At 33.9% G+C, this 21,066-nt stretch overlaps 1 protein-coding gene across 5 annotated transcripts; it reads right to left on the reverse strand.

The window, feature by feature from the left end:
- Window positions 1-1,554: 1,554 nt before the first annotated feature.
- On the reverse strand, window positions 1,555-20,748 carry LOC132641932 (uncharacterized). 5 transcript variants are annotated; one of them, XM_060359073.1, is made up of 5 exons: window positions 20,611-20,748; window positions 15,799-18,900; window positions 14,184-15,200; window positions 9,699-10,554; window positions 1,555-9,616 (listed from the first exon to the last, which is right to left on the reverse strand). In XM_060359073.1, the coding sequence occupies exons 3-4, from the start codon at window positions 14,632-14,634 to the stop codon at window positions 10,061-10,063; spliced, it is 945 nt and encodes a 314-aa protein (XP_060215056.1). In that variant the 5' UTR covers window positions 14,635-15,200; window positions 15,799-18,900; window positions 20,611-20,748; the 3' UTR covers window positions 1,555-9,616; window positions 9,699-10,060. The 5 variants fall into 5 exon arrangements, with proteins under 5 accessions (XP_060215056.1, XP_060215057.1, XP_060215055.1 ...); XM_060359074.1 differs by having other exon boundaries at window positions 14,184-14,497; window positions 14,602-18,900; XM_060359072.1 differs by having other exon boundaries at window positions 12,466-14,497; window positions 14,602-18,900.
- Window positions 20,749-21,066: the final 318 nt, after the last annotated feature.

Raw genomic sequence — 21,066 nt, forward strand, 5'->3', positions numbered from 1 at the left:
AAAATGTTTGTCCAATGATTCAAAATTATTTCGACAAAAAACGCTTCTTAAAATAATGCATAACCAAACAAACTCAGGGTGTTAAATGGGCTGTATTTTGAATGAGTTAAAATACATTGAGTTAATAAATGAACGAGTTGCTTTGCTGAAGTGAATTGAGCTAAAAGGCGGGTCATAACCCAGCCTACCTAATTTTTACTAAATTTTAATATCCTTTATTCTTTTACAGGTTTATACATGCCTAATAAAACTTTTTTATTATTATGTTAATATATAACATATCAAATAAAAATCTTCTTGAAACTATATTGACAAGATTTCTATAGATCAGTATTGGCTACATATCAGCCTAAAGTTTGGATAAGCTGAAATGGGCTGGTCAAATGACTTGACCCCAAACTTAATTAGATTGAAGGGTCATATTTTCATGAGCTTATTTTGATAGGGAATTTACTTGGGATAAATAACATATAAGTGGTGTTTATATTTAGTAACTATACTTTACTTTAATTACATCTGGTAGCTAAATGTTGTATTTTAATTATACAAGGTAACTAATACATAACTCTCTCTCTCTCTAACATCTGCTCTCTTCCCTCACCTTATCTGTCGCCCATCTCCTCTTTTCCACTCTTTTGTCTTCCTCTCCATCTTCTCCAGCGAGTCTAATTGCCACAACCGTCAAACCACCCTTAAACACCGTCGAAATACCGTCTCGGCCTCCGCGAGTGTATTTTCTCGTCCTACATTTTCCAGGTTTTGTACTACAGGATTACCTAGCGATATCATCATTGAAATTGTCCATCTTCACAAGGTTGGTCAGTTGCCTGTTGAATAAATTTGATTCGAGCTACTAATATGTTTCTTATGGCCGGAATCTATGGACAATTCATGGCCAATTGACCGATTTGTTCTTAGGTCTGAGTGTATTTTCTCATATCTAAGTGTAATTTTCTCATATTTAAGTGTATTTTATTTCTTGTATTTCAGATCTTAATGTATTTTATTTTTTGTATCACAAATTCGAGTGTATTTTATTTCTTCCATCTCAGATCTGAATGTATTTGAGTGTATTCCTTATTTTTTAGTGTAAAATTCAGTATTTCTTTATGTATTCTTCGCCTGTATTTCAAAGGAGATTTCTTTGTACACAAATAAAAGTGAATTTGAATACAACTAAATATCCCTATATTTTTTTTTTTGTATTTATGTTGTTTGAATACAACCGAATTTAAATACAATAAGTTGAATACAGTGTAAAAGCAGCTACGAAAGAATACAACCGAATTGAATAGAGCGAAATACAGCCAAATTGGAATACAACCAAATTTGACACGTTACTGTAGCTACAAAATGTAATTAGTAAAAGTGTAGCTATGCCTTAAAAAAAACCTAAAGTGTAGTCATTTGTGAAAATTCCCCTATTTTGATGCCACAAAAACAAACTCATAATAAAGAAAAAAAAACATAGATCTGATCTCAATCACAATACTTTGAGAAAACCTCAAGATGCCCAAATTAGGTTTCTTGGAATGGAAATAAGATTGAGGCCTATTTTCAAAAGATAGGTAAAATATTTACTTGCATCGAATGTTTACATCAAACTAAACAATTTAACCTTTGTAATTGAAAAAAAAAAAAAGAGAACACATATTACTTCATCATATGATAAATACGTATAGGTAAAACATACATCTTGTGTTCATTGACTTAGAATAAACACTCGATCGATACGAGTAAATTTTTACCTAGAATACCTTGATATCCTCGCATTATTATTCCTGCGGCTTGGAGGTCTCGTCATCTTCAAATTTCTCTTATTCCCTCTACAGCAGCAACGACAAATAAAGGACAACAAAATCAGCACCAACCCAATTAAAATGGTAATGGTTACTGGTGATTCCATCCAAATTTTCACCAAATCAGAATTTTTAAGTGTCTCCTTTGCATTTTCCATTGCAGCTTTCCTTATGCTTCCTACCTTCAATTCGTCCAGTGAGTATTCCATGTCTCTCTACTCTTTCTTGAAGAAAACTACTGGCTTTTTTTTTTTCCTCCTTTGACAGAATTTTCATTTAAAAATTAGGAGGAACAACAGTGTTCATAAAGTTTGGCAAAGTTTTTTGATATTAATTCTCATCACTAGTCCCACCTAACTTTGATGTAACGACATTAATTATTGGACCAGTGCAGTCATATAGTGACAACATTGTTAGATTGCGGTTGCACCGCGATCCCCCTTCATATATATATATATATATATATATATATATATTTTTTTAGGATAAGTGGTAGATAAAAATATTGAAATAAATAAATAAAAGAAATGACGTAGATTGAGCTACGTTATATTCTAAACTTGCAATTTTCTTATTGATTGGTCAATTTCTATTATTTCTCTTTTAAGAGTAGTTGCATGTAGGACCAAATAGAGACTTCAAATATGATGTAACAGACAGGTAAAATAGTCGGTCATAGCTACATGATGGTTTATTTACAATTGTAATAGTCTATTTTACAGTCTAATAATGAAAATATTTCTAATAAAGCTACTCCCTCCATTTCAATTTATGTGAATTTATTTGATTGGACACGTGATTTAAGAAAAAAAAGATTTTTTTTTTCTTTTTGAACTTGTGGTACAAAATGAGGCGTACGCGCGCACGTGCACACTCATATATATTGTGTGGTTATAAATCATTGCATAAAAGTAAATTGTTTCCTAATATGAAAATGAGTCATTCTTTTTTACACAGACTGAAAAGGAAATAGGTTCACATAAATTGAAACGGATAAAGTATTATTTATTCATTTGAAAAAAAAAAAAAGTTTTCAACAAGAGGTGTAATAATGTACTTAAATTGTGTTTCACTAATATTATTCAAATAAGATAGTAATATGTTTCATGAGCTAAGTTTTTAGGACTGAATTACACATTCATTTCTTATCAAATTCTGTTGCAATTGTTTTCACTTTTTCATTTTTCCCTATTTGATATACTCACGACTTTCATGGTTAGGCCGAAAGCTTAAAAACGCAACCAATTTAACTAAAGCTGGTGAGTGGAGGAATGTAATGGAATGAATCCCATTTAATTAAAAAAAAAAAAGAAGTTAAAATGAATCCAATTTTGTCCCATTTTAATTCTGATTTTGGCTAATATACTTATAAGATATGAGCTAAAATTACGATGAATCATCCCCTTAATCTAACGCTACTCAAACGTGCAGGGCTTGCACAACAAAAGTACCTTTTTTTTTTTTTTTTTTTTTTTTTCTCTCCTTCAAAATCACTAGTTTCCGTACTCAGTTCTTTTTGCAATTCACATAATATTACAAGAACCCGAAACACATACATGAACTATATATATCCGCAATAAATCAGGAAATAATAATCAAGCTTTTTGCAATACAAAATCAAACTACTTGACAAAATATATACTGAAACAAAAAAACATCACCGCACTACAAGAAAGTATAGAAATCGCAACAAATTTTTTTATATTTGGCAACAATTTAATTTCATTGTTGGCCAATGATTTTTTTGTTGCCAAAGAATTTATTTTTGTTGCCATAGTATTGATTATTGTTGCAAAAAGTACTTTTGGCAACAAACAAAAAAAAGTTGTTGCACGTTGTTACAATAACAGCCGTCGGGAAAAGTTCATGCAACAATTTTTTTTTTTGTTGCCAAAAATACTTTTTGCAACAATAATCAATTTATGGCAGTAAAAAAAAAAATTGTTGCCAGATATATTTTTTCTTGTAGTGCCGCTAAGAGATGTTGCCACATAGATAAGATCCTCCAATCTAACTCAAATATTTCGAACTAAAAAAATATGAACAAACCCTTCATAGGAAGCAAAATCGGACGTAGGTACCAGATACAAAATAGTTATAACAAAATATATATATCCGCAAATATATAATTCAGAAAATAATATTAAGGCAAACGTACTGCAATACACAACAAAATTACGACTACAAAACATATTGTACCTAAAAAGGAAACATATACATATAAGGATATTACTTGGTAGGATAGTTTTGTCGGATAAATGCGATCTCTTCCTCCTTAATCATAAATTTTCTAGTTCAAACTTGAAAATGAAGAAATTTTTGATTGGGAGCATAATCGGACCAGTAAATACCAAATACCAAATGATCATACCAAAATATATAGGATATCGAAATTAAGTTTTCTTGGAACGTAGATCACGGAAATAAGACTTAGGACTGCTTTCAAAATTACTTCTTGATATCCTTTCGTTATTTCTTCCAGGTGCTTTCATTGTCTTCCCATTTCCTCCACCACCGCATCCGCAACACCAACAAAACAACAAAAACAACCCAAAACCAATTGATATTTTAAAAGATAGTGAAGAGTTTTGCATCCAAATTTTTGCAGTGGATATAAGTGGAGGAGTTGTTTCTAGTAACCAATCAAATGACGTTCTTATGAAGTTTGATACATATGGGGTTGATTTTTTGACAACATCTTTTGCATTTTCAACCATGTTTTCTGGTTTCATTTCCTTCAACTTCTCCACTGCAGCTTTTGCTATGCTCTCTACGTTCACTGACTTCAATTTTTTTCTATTGATAACCTGATTGTTTTCTCACTCTGTGTGGCCTGTTTTTATAAAGTGAGAGATCCCACTAAGGTCCATGGTTTTGTTAAGGGCCCCTTTTTCTTTCTCTTTTTCAAAAGAAAAATAAAGTGTACTATAAATCTGAATCATATGGTATACTCTTTTCTTTTGATTTGTTGGTTTCATTTCTTTTGTAATATGTTTAAAAAAATTATCACTTTTTATATTTGGTAACTTTTAAATTTCTTTTTTTTTTTGGTGGAAGGTAACTTTTAAATTTCAATGTTTTACAAGACATATTTAAGATTACGTAATTCAAATGACATTTTGATATGTACCTATATATTTTAGTTTAAGATCACAAGCTCCCTATTTTCTTAAATTTCGTACTCAATCAAACTAAAATACATGAACTGAAAATAAGGGAGGTAGCAATTTTAAGTTTTGTGTTATATGTATTGACGAAACTTAAACCTTTTAAGATATTTGTCTTTAAAGATGAAGGTTTACACATAACACATTAATCTAAATTAATTAGATAGCGTGAAAACCATAAAAGGAGAACTTACGTGTTCTTCGTGTAGCGGAAGCGGAAATCGAAGCGCGTCTGGAATTACTGGTCGATAGTGATTGTCACGATATATTGGAGCAACCCCTTAAATCACAGTCTAAACCCTAATATATTGTAGAGAAGAGAAGAGCAGAAAAATACTGCAGAAGTATGTTTTATTTTACACCGTAAGTGTTATTATATAGGAAATATTAGGGCTAAGTTTAATTACCCTAATGGGCCTTAAGCACCCCTTATGGGTGGATCCAAATTTCCTACATCTCCCACTCACACATAATGGAAGTGCTCATCTAATTTGAGAAATATTTTCTCAACTCATCTCTGCAATCATTCATACAGGGAAGTAGACCGTGCGACCAGCATACTGTGAGTGCTAAGTGCTATACATCTGTTAGGAGTATATAGCCTCTCGTTGAGTGCAAACCTACAAGTAGATCATAAAGTATGCAGTACCCCAGATCATATGAATCACATTTGATATAATCTCCAAAATCTCATATATCATTATTTCTTGTATTCACAATTGTAACTCATAAGTTATAACTGGTGCACCAGTGGATACAAATTAATGAGATTCCATCAATGATCTTCCTCTTCTCACGATCCTCTTAACATTAGGTTAACTGCTTTTCTAGATATACTCCGCCAGACCGAATCTGTATGCATGGTCTTTGGGAAGCACACTAAGATAGATAACATCAAACTAAGTCTCAAGTATCTGATCCGAGTCACAAAGGGTACAAATCTTGAGCCACCATAAAGGCTCTGGGTCTCACACAACAATAAGTTGAGAATGGACTTATGTTAACCCAATTGGTCGACATTAGCACACATAGTATGAAACACATGCTACAACATTTTCTCCTTTCCTAGGGAGCGTATGTCTTTATCTCGTAAAGAATGCAATACAGATGATATTTAGACACCATAAGTATCTAAATTTGAGTTCTTTATCTACTATATCATTTTTAAGTCACATCTGGCTCAGTAAGTAGATTAGGTGAACGTTTTTCACCTTAACGACCTTATGTCATTATTTATGCGACGCTCATGATTTTAAGTTGAAAGCTCTCAAATTATCCATTTGATAATTTTTCTTAAAATCTAGTCTCATCTCCACTCATCACTAAGATAAGGAGGCGGTTACCTGTGTGAGAAGGTCAACCTCTTGTCTACCCGACATACTTAAAAAAACAAATAAGTAACGAATGCACATGACATTCAACATATAAAATATGTATGTATGTAAATCAACTTTATTGATAATTAAAGAACATCAGTCTTGTGAACATGGGGAAATTAAACAAAATGAAGTATCTTTGAATCAACGCAAGCCTTGAGACCTAGTGTGTCTCATAAATGCATCTCTAGACAAAGGCTTGGTCAATGGATCTGCTAACATATCTTTTGTAGACATATACTTCACGTTCACTACCTTGCGTTTAACCATGTCTCTCGCATAGTTATACTTGATATCTATGTGTTTGGTTTTGCAATGAAACTTAGGGTCCTTGGTAGAGGAAATTGCAGCCTCACTGTCACAGTAGACTAACACTGATTCAGCATCTTTTGTGATATCCAATAAGTGTTCTAAGAACCTTTTCAACCAAACAGCTTCTTGTGCTGCTGATGCAAGAGCCACATATTCGGCTTCCATAGTAGATAGTGATATACATGATTGTTTCTTACTACTCCATATATGGCGCCATCACTGAGTAAGAAAACATATCCTGAGGTATACTTCCTCTCATCTAGATCTTCTCCATGATCAGTATCACCGTATCCAACTAATCGCAGATCTTTGTCGCCTTGGTAACAAAGTGCATAATCAGCAGTTCCCTTTTGATATCTCATGATTCTCTTTACTGCTTGCCAATGCGCTATCATTACCAAGCTACTTACCAAGCTAACTGCTTGACAGATATCAGGTCTGGTACGCACCATAGCATACATTAGACTTCCGACTGCGCTCCTATATGAAACTCGACTCATTTTTCTTTCTCTTCATGAGTCTTAGGACATATTTGACTACCCAAGGCATGGCCTTTACTGATCGGAGTATCAACAGGGCTACTATTTTTCATATTGAATCGTTCAAGAACTTTTCTAATGTAATTCTCTTGGGAGAGATACAATAGTTTCTTTGGACGATCTCTTGAAATCTTAACTCCAAGAATATATGCAGCTTCATCCATATCTTTCATCTCAAATTGGGATGATAACCATGACTTTATCTCAGTAATGAACTCCTTATCATTTCTAGCTATAAGTATGTCATCTACATACAATGTTAAAATCACAAACTTGTTTCTTGATCTTTTGGTATAAACGCAATGGTCTTCATCCATCATGGTAAAACCATTGGATACGACAATATTCTGAAAACGTATATACCACTGCCTTGAAGATTGTTTGAGGCCATAAATAGACTTCAAAAGTTTACAAACCTTTTGTTTGTGGCCGTTTTCAATGAAACATTCAGGTTGTTCCATATAAATTTCTTCATCTAATTCTCCATTGAGAAAGGCAGTCTTTACATCCATTTGATGTAACTTAAGATCCAAGCTTGCAACTATAGCTAGAACTATAGCCTTATATCTTTCAACTGTGCCATCAGCCTTGAGCTTTATTTGGAGAACCCATTTGCTCCCAATAGTTTTGCGTGCCTGAGGGAGGTCAATTAGTTCCCAAACTTTGTTGACTCTCATAGACTCCAACTCATCTTCCATTGCTTTTGTCCCTTTGTCCTTAGAAGGGCATGAGAGAGCCTCTTTTACATTTTTAGGCTCATTTTCATCTTGCAGGAGCATCATAAATAATTCACCACCTTAAATGTCAAATTGTCGGCGGGGAGTCTTTTTACGAGAACCACGTCTAGTTTGTGATTTATCATTGTTCCCATTTGGATCAACGTTGCTCCCACTCGGATCAAGAACACTTAACCTGCTTCCACTCGGAACAAGATTGGTGACCATCTCGCTCTCACTTGGAAGCAGATCCATTTGGTCACTTTCATTAAGTGTAAAAGGATTACTTTCATTCGCACCTGATGATGGAAGAGGTTGTTGATGAGAAAATAATTCATCATCTGCTAAAATACTCCCACTCGAATGAAGAGATTCTTGTACGTCTTGATCCCCTAACTCAAACAATGATAGGTGACCTGCCTCTCCCTTCTTAGGAAACTCATTCTCTAAGAATGTGACATCTCGTAATTCAAATTCAGTTACAATCCCACTGTTTTGCTGACCTATAAACACATAACCCTTTAAGGTTTCAGAGTACCTTATAAAGATACTTTTCTTTCCTCTCGGGCCCAATTTGCCATATTTGTGAGAGGAATCATGTGTATATGCAGCATAACCCCAAGGTCTTAATACACTCAGTTCAGGATGTCTTCCCGTCCATAACTCATATGGAGTGGTTGCAACTGATTTTGAAGGCACTCGGTTAAGTACATAGGTGGCAGTAAGCAAAGCATCACCCCAAAAATTAATTAGGAGGTTGGCTTATGCCATCATTGACCTAACCATTTCTAGGAGCGTTCTGTTTCTTCTCTCCGCAACATCATTTTGTTGTGGAGTATTTGGGATAGTCAACTGATGAACTATTCCCTTTTCATCACATAACCCATTAAATTGAGTCGATAAGTATTCTCGGCCACGATCAGTTCGAAGAGCTTTTATCTTCTTGTCTAATTGATTTTCCACTAAGCTCATATAGCGTTTGAAACAACTTATTGCTTCATATTTGTGGGAAATTAAATAAACATAACTGAAACGGGTAAAATCATCAATAAATGTAATGAAATAACTTGCTCCATGCCTAGCTCTAATATTCATAGGCCCACAGATATCAGAATGGAGTAATTGCAAAGGATATTCAGCTCTAGTTGCTTTACCGAAAGGTTTTCGTGCAGATTTTCCCGCTAGGCAATTTTCACAAGTGGACAATTCCACATGTTCAATGCCGGCAAGCAAACCTTGTTTCGCTAGCCTTTGCATTCTTTGTTGGCCAATATGACCAAGTCTAGCATGCCATATGTTTACATCACTATCATATTTATTTGTAGAAGCAAACATAGCAAAACTAGCATTATTATTGAATGAACCACAATTCCAAATCCATAATAAATAAACCTCCAGTCACATGACCAAAACCAAATAATGTTGAATCATAAGTCAACTTGAGATAAGTGTCATGAAAAAACAAGCTAAATCCTAGCCTAAGCAAAACAGAGACTGAAATAACATTCCGACGAATTGTTGGTGCATAGAGGACATCATGTAGAATTAGGTCTCGACCGCCACGCAGGACTAACTTGCATGTACCGATCCCTTCATAAGCAACTTTATTGTTATTTCCCATATATATCCCCTTTGCTCCACGTGAAACTCGCCGAAATTCAACAAAAGCATTGCGCTCCCAAGCTATGTGGTCCGTTGTTCCCGATTCTACAATCCACAAAGGATTAGATTCAGTTAGTAAAACAGAACTAGAAACACAAAGTTCACTAATTCGAATTTTATGAAATACCTTTCTAGGAGGCTCAGAGCAATACTTAGCATAGTGACCCTTCTTGTCACAATTATAGCACTTCACTTTAGCAACATTGACACGTTTGGGATGTCTATTCTTTCCTTTTTCAGTCTTTGCTCGTTTAGCAGGCTGTGCTGGCTGAGTTTGAGGTGGCCCTCTCTTCTTTCCCCAGTTCTTTCGCTTTGGATCACCTTTGTTTTTGGAGGTTGTTGCCATGTGCAACTCAGCTATTGGCTTTGTAGCCTCAAGTCTTTCCTCCTCTAACTCAAGATACCTCCGGACATCTTCCAAAGTTGTGATTCTTTCGTTATGAGCCAAGTGCATCTTCATATGATCCCACGAACTAGGCAAAGAGTGTATCACAGCTTGAATTTGTTGTCATCGGTCAACACATGACCAGCATCTTTTAACTCCCCGATCATGTTTGTCATTTGCCTCAGATGCGTTTTCATTGAATGCTCTAGGCGTTTCTTGTATGAGTCAAACTTGATCGTCAAGGATCTTAGCCTTGCAGTAGAACATGTACCAAACCTATTCTTCAAAGCAATCCAAAGTTCCATAGCCCTTTGGTGATCCTTGAACTCCCTTAGGATGTCATCATCCAAGGTGCTTAGCAACGTAATGCGAGCAGTGGAGTCCTTTTTCCTCCAAGCATAATACGCTTCACGGTCACGCCTATGCTGAACCGTGTTGCCATCCTCAGGCTCATTCATGACATTGTTAATGGCCTCCAGAGCTTCTTGCTCTTCCAACACATATTGAACTTTGAAACTCCAAGTTTCATAGTTGTCACCATTGAGTTTCAACCCTTTGTTAAGGCTCAGCAACAATGTTTTTCGAAGCAGTAGCCATTCTTTAACACACAAAAAAATAATGAGAACCATTAAAATAATAAAACGCAAGGTACTATGTTCAACACACATACATATTATGAAGCTAAGCATCAATTGACTAAGGTAATAAACACATATATTAATCATGGAGTCGAGAGTTCACTATGTTCTCAATCATCATCCAGAAATTAAAATATTATGAAAATTAGCCTAGTCAATTACCTAACTTAGCACCTTAATCATATTTAGGCAACATAATTGTCTATCATGATTTTATAATCCCATATGGATTATCAGTTAAACAAATTAACTTTTATACGCATGCTAATAAATTCACATGAAAATCTTAATGTCAAACTAATTAACATAGTACACATGTTAAACGAATTAACAAGCAAGATTAATGTTAAACCAAGTAACATATATTTCATGCTAAATTAACATAAAATGTGTTAAACTATAACATATTATACATGTTAAAAATATTAACATAGACTTTACCATAATGATGTTAAACTAATTAGCATTTAGCACACATCAAACAAGTTAACATGAAATTAACGTTAAACTAATTAACATTTCCAAGCATGAAAAAAAATAACAAATAACTTTATTGTCAAGCTAATTAATATTTCAAGCATGTTGAGCACATCAACAAAAAAAATCTAATGTTAAATAAATTAACATTATAAGCATGCTAAACAAAATAATCGAATAAATCTAATGTTAAACTAATTAACATTTTAAACTTGCTAAACAAATTAGCAAATAAATCTGATGTTAAACAAATTAACATTTTGAACATGTTAAACAAATTTGACAAATACATCTAATGTTAAACTAATTAACATTTTTTTAAAGCAATTGGGATAATAATTTAATGTCATTAAGAAAATATAAATACTAAATTTATATTCTGAATATTAGGTCCATATGACCAAATCTCTTAATCTGGATATTAATTAAAAAAAAAAAAAAACAGAACCTTTTAAATCAGGCCATTAGCCCAAAAAAATCAGCCATGATTAAACTGGGCATTTAGTCCATTAACTAGTTCTGTAACCAAAAGAAAAACAACCAGAGCATTGATATGGGCTCTAAGCCCAAGATTTCTTATTCCGCAGCAAAAAAAAAAAAAAAAAAAAAAAAAAAAACTACTCAAGCCCATTAAAAGAATATATCTTCTCTAAGGTAATGCTAGGTTAAACTAGTTGCTTTTCCTCCCAAAAAATTTTGCCTTGCTGCTATGGAGCTCACGTTCCAATTCCCTTTTTTTTTTAATGATTATATACTAGTTCTTAATAAAATTGAGAAAAAATATTTTCTCTTCTCTTCTTCCTATTTCTTCACTGCTGCCACCATCACCATTGTTGGAACACAAAGCTTTTTTTTTTATTTTGCTTCTGCCATTAGAAAAGAGGGAAGGAAGAAGCCATTGCATCTTTTACCTTCGTATCTCCGACACAGCCACCGTCCGTTTGACAGTGGTAGGCAGCGATCTCAGGCGGTGACGGAGCGGGTACTGATTGAGAAAACAACCAAAAAAAACTTTTTTTTTCTTTTGAAAACTGATTGGAATCTATTATCGGCTAAAATCTAAATATTTAACAGATTTCAAAACTTTAGTTCATATCAGAAGAAAAAAATTGATAAAGGTTCTAAGTCGAAACATATCCAGATATAAGAAAACATTAACCTGACTTAAAACGTAATTTTAAATCAGTATACTACAAAGTTTTATTATTTCCAATTGCACAGCGCAAAAAAATAAGTACTCAGTTCTAAATACACACAGTAAATCAGAACAGTTCTTTAATTAATTATCAGACCAGAAAACCAACCCTATGGCTCTTGATACCAATGAAGGTTTACACATAACACATTAATCTAAATTAATTAGATAGCGCGTAAACCATAAAAGGAGAACTTACGTGTTCTTCGTGTAGCGGAAGCGGAAGTCGAAGCGCGACTGAAATTACTGGCCGATGGTGGTTGTCACGATATATTGGAACAACCCCCTAAATCACAGTCTAAACCCTAATATATTGTAGAGAAGAGAAGAGCAGAAAAATACTCCAGAAGTATGTTTTATTTTACACCGTAAATGTTATTATATAGGAAATATTAGGGCTAAGTTTAATTACCCTAATGGGCCTTAAGCACCACTTATGGGTGGACCCAAATTTCCTACAGTATGAATATGAAATAACTAAGGTTATTCATTATCTCGACATTCAAATGTATTTAAATGATGTTTATAAAAAGTTTATAAATGTAAATGTAAATTAAAATAATTATAAGTATTCTATCCTTAAAGATCATCGAAAAAATCTTAATATAAATGATGTTAACAGGTTATTTGTTTATGATGCACACACTAAGAGTTAGTAGTTGTTATACTTGTGGTGATGATGATGGTTAAATGATAGTTATAAGGTGTTATTGGTGTTAATAATTGTGCCATGAGAGAGTTATTGGTGGTGATCGGAGGTAACGATTGTGCATAATAATAGATAAAGTGGATTACTAATTTATAAAATCCTTAAACGAACAACATATGTTTGGGAAAAAATATCTTAATAATTTTAAATAATCTAGTAAATAGTTACAAAGAAATAATAACGAGTTGGAATATGAACTATTCAAATTCAAATTTCATAAATTGTGTGTTGGGGGAGGGGGGGGAGGGGAGGGCGGATTTAGAGGCTGCACCCTCGGCAAAATATTACAGTGTATATATATGGTAGATTTTCTGTGCTTGTGACATATATATTAAAATTTTGAATATCCTGAACAAATGCAAAAAGTTAGCTCAAGCGGTTTAGGAAGTTCAAAATTTTCTCTAGTGTCCTAGGTTCTATTCCCATCAGCAACATTATTTTTTATATTTAACTTTTATTATTTTTTTCGAACCCCCCGAATGAAAATCTTGAATCCACCACTGGGTGGGTGGGTGGGGGGGGGGGGGACCTAAGACAACTTTTTCCTACTAAGTAATCTTTTGTTGACTAACCTAGTTGAGTTTTGATTTAAAGTTAGATCCAGTGTTCATAAACAATCTTTTCTAAGGTTTGATATTCTTTCTCATGACCGGTTAGTGAAATTTCTGTATGGTCCATCTTCCACCTAAAACTGATGGAACAACCTTAACTATTGGTTAAAACGACAACTTTAAGATTAGACTTGTGGAAGATTCAGATTCAAAACAATAAATACGCGGAATTAAAGAAAGAGTAGAAATCAAATATGAGAAGTGAAGAAAAGGAGATGAGAATAGAAGCAAGACCTAATTAGTAAAGAAATTATAGGAAAATTTACGTATATGAAACGTAAACCCTCCTTATCGATTTCTCTTAACAAACCTATACTATTTGAATTCAATTAAGAGTCAATCAAATGAATCCACAAATCAACAACTCTCGTATGAAATCAATGAAAAAAAGGTTCAATAGATAACAATGAAATCCATCATAATAAACTATCTCTAAACACTAATCACTAGATTAGTACTGCACTAATTCTACCAAACAAACTATCACTCATTTAGAGTATTCATCTCAACATCAAAACTAACTAAGTATGAAATGACCAAGTACTGTATTTATATTAAATAAGCTAAAGAAGATTAGGCTGGTTATTACAATAATACCTTTAATGAAATAAGGGCCATGTTTGGTAGTCTTATTTAGGGATGATGGCTTGACTTTAAAAAATAGCCGCTTTGTGTGAATAGTCACCATCGTCCCCCTCCATTTCATCTTCACTCCATGCGACCAAGCAATCATCCACACATCATATATATGCTCTCCTATGAAGCTACTCAAAGTCTCCAAAGCCTCTATTTGCATCACCATGGCATGGAGTTCCTTGGCTCGGCCTCGGATGAAGTATCTTGAATCATGTGTGCTCCTCGGGATCATATCATCCTCCCCTTCTTGGAAAGGATTCGACCTCGAATCCAAACTTTGAAAAACATAGGAGATAATGAAGTCAAGTAATAACACTAGGAAAGAATCACATGAATGTATAGAAGTGTTACTACTATACTCATCACATAAAGAAGCTACCTCCATTGCTTTAGAAAGCCCAAGAATAAACATGAGCCACGAATATATACCGTCCTTGAAGGAAGTACAAGATGTGACTTCATACCAAAGTGTAGTACAATGAGGTCTCTTCCCATGGTCTTCCTCTTCAAGACTCCTCTTTTGATGAAACTGCACACTAGTTAGTCAAATAACCAAGAGAGAGAGTTTTCCCTTTACGCTCATTGAACCTATGCCAAGATTTGAGTAACATCTCCTCACCCCTTAGGTTAGAATATCTAGCATAGTCCTTCCAAAATGTAGGCTCCTTTCCTTGCACATTGCTCTTTTTTAAAGAGCACTCTTCATTTTCGGAAGCCTTTCCAAAACACGATGTTGATCCATCAAGTGGGTCACAAACCCTCAAGAAGGACTTTTCGCCATCGGAGATGGTGTTAACAACTTCACCCACTCCATGCTTGTCATCATGACCAAGCTTCACTTCAAAATCCCTAAAGAAGGAAGCTCCTTCTTCAGGAAGGGTATCGCCATCACATAGTGGATTACTGAACACTTTGTAGCTTCCAAAGGTGGCTACATTCTCAACGTTACCATGCATTCCACTAGATACACCATTTTCACTAGTCATGCCAACATCAAATAAGATATTATCTCTAAAGAGAGGACAATCAACAAGAGTTGAGGATTCTAAACATGTAATTTCACTCTCATAAAGACAAACGTCATTTTTCAAAACAATTTCCTGTTCATGACTATCTACATGATCAATTATATCAACATCATCACTAATTTGAGATTCATTAGGCATATCACAAAGTTCCTCAATCAGTAGACTATCATAACAAACAAATTCATCAACATAAATATCCTCACTAGTTGGACACAAATTGATCTTACTTGAAGAATCAATTCGGTCATAGGTAGGATCAACTAGTGTGTGGGCTATCATATCACATGACAATGTACTAACATTCAAATCACAAGTGTCAACACTAGGTGGACACAAATTGATCTCACAAGAAAAATCAAGTCGGTCATCAACAGGATCAACTAGTGTTGGAACACCCATATCAACCACATTGTCAATATTCATCAAAGAGCTAAGCTCAACACATGGTAAAGACTCATTAAGCTCACATAAGGACAAGTTATCATTCACACTCAATTCAACAACATGATCAAGCATATTATTTGGAGTGTTAAGTTTATCTATTTTACCTTGAAGTGCACGCAAAGTATCTTCTTTACTGTGGTTTTCAACTTTGGAGTCCATTTGCTCCTTCGGGAAGCCTTCAACTACCTCATGAACTTTCAAAGTTTAAGGCTCATTATTCGGTTTTCTTCCAAGAATACCTGCACCATTATCAAGACAACTAGAGAAGAAAGAAAAGTTACATGAGTTAGAATGAGTTTGTGGCAACCCTCTCACATCACTCCTCACAACCTCTCAGTTTTCCACTCCAGAGTTGTCACTTTTCACTCCCTTACTCCTCTCGATCTTTTCTCTCTCTAGTTCATAGGAGTTGGGACAAAGGCCAAGAATTCTTTGGGAAGGATTAGGGAAACCCTCTACTTCAATCTTCCCTTTCGCTTCACAAGAAATGGATTTCTCTCTCTTCATTTGTTAGTCATTGTGTAAGCATTCCATCATTAGGTGTAGATGCTTTTCCATCTATTCGAAATATTTATACTCCTTTCTCCATTGTGCTAGATCACTTGCACTTGCTTCTTCTTTGGGGAGTATAGGTGGAAAGAGAAATCTCCCTTTCTTGTCCACTACATACTTGTACCATTCTTTCTCATATGGAACCTTATGTTCTTGGAACCAAGGATTTCCTAAACACAAGTGACAATTATCTAGGGGAAGTGGGAAGTACATCACACCAAATTTCCTTTTGACAGTGGCTATGGGCAAAGAATACCTTCGCGCTCCTATCAACCAAGTACCCTCTTTGATCATAGTAAAGATTTCGTCTCATCATACAAGGTATTCCCAACTCGTCAACCGCTTGAGGGTCAAGGTAGTTGCTATAACTACCATCATTAAACACAACGGACTACCAAGGAGAATCACTTTCATCTCAAGAATTCGCCTCTTCGGGTCATTTCTTCCTTGAAACCTTGCATGTCCTCTACTTCCATCACCTATCGATACTTCCCTCTTACCTTCAACATCATAACCATATTGAGGACATGGCATACTAGTATTAGGATAATTATAAGCATGATTCATTATGCTTTTTATGCTTCTATTGAGCCGAGGGTCTCTCGGAAACAGCCATCCTACCTTGGTAGGAGTAAGGTCTGCGTACATTATACCCTCCCCAGACCCCAAGATGTGGGATTTCACTGGGTTGTTGTTGTTGTCGTTGTTGTTGTTGTTGTTGTTGTTGTTGTTGTTGTTGTATTCATTATATTTCTTGAAGTAGGAAATGTATACCCTCTTCTTTTCTAGGACGACTCTTACTTGGTCCAACCCACACACTTATACCACTTTCCTTGGAAACAAGTAACCATGTACTAATCCGAGGAACATATATATCCTTTTTTACTGCTCAAAATTAAGGCCGCCGATTGGGCTGAGCAAAATTGAGAGAAAATTACACCTTATGTTAATTAGGGTAACAATGTTATCAGAATTGACCTATTTTTTAAAATCTTACATAAAATGACCCACTCTCATCCTCCTCCTCTCTCTCTCTCTTCTCGCTCTCTCTCTCTCTCTCTCTCTCTCTCTCTCTCTCTCTCTCTCTCTCTCTCTCTCTCTCTCTCTCTCTGCCTTCTCCTGCTCTCTCTTTCACGCGCTCTCTCTACCGCGACTCACCGGAAAATCCACTCAGATCTGGTGGTGGCCTGTGAGTGAGGTGGTGTGCATGCAGGGGTTTTCACCGGAGCCCCGACGTGATTTATTGGTGGTATTCCGTCATTGCTGCTCCGTCGTTGGTGGCCTGATAACCGGAAAATCCACTCATATACACACCTCTTATTCAATATTACACATATTTATACACCTGTATACATATGTATCTATCTTGTATAACAGTGCAATTCTTATTCATAACCAGTCCAGATATATGTTTACACCTACTTATACACTATTGTATAATTGTTTATAAATGTGTATAAGTGTGTATTTTCGTGTATAATATTGTATAATTATATCTTTTAGTGTATATACCAAGTAAATACTAATATGTTGATACCCATGCCAAGCAAGAAAGGGAGAGAACTAAGGATATAAGTGTTAAGCCAAGAAACTTTGGTAGAAAAAGAAAAAAGCGAGCATTAAAATGGATGAGTCGCATTTCCAAGTATCAAACTAGAAGTTGGAATATCTAATGGATATTGATAACTAAAACTAAATGACAAGGGGCATTTGTAATAATCATGTCATAATTTATTTATCTTTAGTAACCGCGATAAATAATTTGAGATAGAGAGTACTGATTTGAACATATTTTTGAAGTAAGCAGTGTTTAAGCAAATTTTTCCTAGTCACTAACTTTGTCAGGTAAAAGTAAGGGATTTTAAGAGACACTTAAACGAATGAGAGGTGTCTATCTATATTTTATCATTTTATGCCATCCTTTTCCGAACGATTCAAAATCATGTATACATGAAAGCACAACAATCCTAACAGGATTAGGCTCCCTTTCGTTGTAACACTCTCAATTTGTTGTAACACTCAATTTTCTCAAGTGGATGGTCAGATGTCTTATTATTTTTAAATTTAAAGGAATAAATTAAATTTAAATTAGCAAGCATCATGTTAAAACATAATATAGTTAAATAATAAGAAGTGTATTCTCTAACGTCACAAATTCTTATATGAGAAGTCACGCACTTCAAGTCTTCAACATAACATTAGAAATAGTGAAGGTCCTGAGTTCAAATTTTAGTGCCACCCGAAAATAACAGAAAAACATTTCACTTGTTTTGATTAATGAGAAAAACCAAACTCACATGTTAAGGGTTTAGACGTAATATAATTAAATATCTAAAAGAGGAAGACATAAAATCACCGCTAAATTTACACCGAAAACTCATTTTAGTAATTAAACTTTACCGATATTTATATACCCCTTATTTTTGTTCAAAGTGTATTCATTATCCTCTTAAGAGGTGACGTGGCAGAGAAAGTGTTTACACTTTCTAAAAGCGCCTGAGCAATTATAAATTATGTTCAAAATGAATTACATTGCACAACTGTCACTCTGTAATTGGATACTATAATAGTCTTGTTAATTTTATGTTTTTCTAATTCTTTATTACATTTCTCTTTATTCGATTTCCTTTTCTTCTTCTTCCTTTTCTTCTTCCCTGCAATCCCAAATGAAAGATCTCAGCTTTGTGAACCAGAAAGGACAAGTGACTATCAGTTCTCTTCGAACTACCTTTTTTCTTGTTTTAACCGAGCCACCCCCGCCCTTTTAGAAGGGTTTCACATAGGAGGAGAAGTTTGAATTATCTAATTTTTTGTTGCCAACACAACAGCTATATCCAACGACATTTTTTATGCTTAGTTAGGAGGTTTTTACACACACATAAAAAAAAAAAAAAGAAAGGGGGAAAGAAAAGATAAAAAAAAAAAAAAAAAAAAGAGACTAAAGTGGATGGGTTTGGCCAGAAATTTATTACGTAGGTGACTGCTAGTAAATGCTTTTTCAGGTAAAGACATTATCAAATATCAATTTACGAAAATTTCATATAAATACACTTTGAACAAGAATCGGGAGTATATAAACACCAGTAAAATTTAATGGGAAAAAAACATAACTATACAAAAATATAAAAATATTTAAAATGTTAGCATAATTATTTAATTAACATTCAGTAGCAGTTAAAGAGTTAGAACCATAACAAATTACTCTTCATTACGGCTAGCACTAACAAACCAACTGATTTTTTTCCTACCTTTTTGCTCAAAAAATATCTCCCTCTCACCACAATTACGTTTCATTTATATCTTACATATACTATAAATAAATATTTATATTTTAATTAAAAAATCACAAAAAAAGTGCTTTCAATATAGCAAATTTATTCCATGACTATACATGGTAACCTTTATATCCCATAAAATTGTACTAGAAATATAACAATAATTTGAATTTGTCATATTCTATATTTATACCATAAAATACATGGTATATTTATGGTATAATTTTTTTATAACATAAATATACATAGTTTATTTTAGATATAAAATTTTATACCATAAAATTACATGGTATATTTTAGATATAAAAGTTTTATACCAAGCATATATTACAAATATAAATTTATATGTAAAAAAAAAAAATTAAAAACTTTTGATATAACAAATTTATACCATGAATATATCCCCCTAAATTTATTGAAAGTATATTTAGAAGAAAAATAAAATTTTACACCATTTTATGTGTGTATATCTAATAATATATACAGTATAATAAAGATATCCATGCTATAATAAAAGACATTGATGGTATAATAAAGATATCCCTATGAATACACATGGTATAAATATATAATCAAATTGAAAATAGGGATAATTAGTGTTAAACGAATTCCTTAATTAGTGGAAAAATTAATGATGAAAGAGAAGGGGATATATACATGTTAATTAGAATCATTCGTAAACTAATTTCTTAGTTAGTGAGAAAGATGATGATGAAAGAGAAAATAATAAGTATTAATTAGGATGTGACTTAATCCCTTAATTAGTGGTCCTTCATTAACCGTAAGTGATTTCACAATATTGCTAAAATGGAAAAGAAGTCTGTCATTTTTGGAATAAAAAAAAAGTACTCTTATTTATGAAAATACTTTTAGAAAATTGACTCCTCGATTAAAAATCTCAAATTTAGATTGCTAAAATAAGTTTTCGGTAAGAGTTTAGGGGTGATTTTATGTCTTTTCTCTATCTAAAACGATCACATAGCAATATCACATTTATAAAACTTAAAAGAGTATTCAACTCTTTTCTTGCCCTCTGGATTATCTATAAAATTGCGGGTGGAATTAGGGGAAGTAAGACTTGGACTTCACCTCAAATATGAGTACTCTGGGAATTATAAGTAGTTTCTTGTCCTGCGCTACATTCCTTCCACAGCAGAAACAGCAGCCCTGAGACCCACACCTTGAAAAGAGAGCTTACATCCTTTATATCAGCCTGCTTCAATTGCAACTTCACCCACTCAAGAATGCGTTCTTCATTTTTTTCGAGCAGCAACAGTCTTATGAATAGCAAAGCTTCCTTCTGATACCATTCTTTGATCTTTTCTCTCCTAGTTTCTGGCGGAAATAACTTGTCAAACCAATTCGCAAATCGCCCACGAAAATTCCTCAGTGTCACTTCAATTTGTCCACCAATATTCTCCAGTGTCAGTTCCACTTGGCCACCAAAATTCTTTATCTTCAACACCAATTGGCCACCAAAATTCTTTAGCGTCTGTAGCACTTTCCAAGCAAAATTCTTGAGCCACAGTAGTGCTTGTTCACACC

This window comes from Lycium barbarum, chromosome 5, assembly GCF_019175385.1.
Source record: "Lycium barbarum isolate Lr01 chromosome 5, ASM1917538v2, whole genome shotgun sequence".
NCBI classification, from domain to species: domain Eukaryota; kingdom Viridiplantae; phylum Streptophyta; class Magnoliopsida; order Solanales; family Solanaceae; genus Lycium; species Lycium barbarum.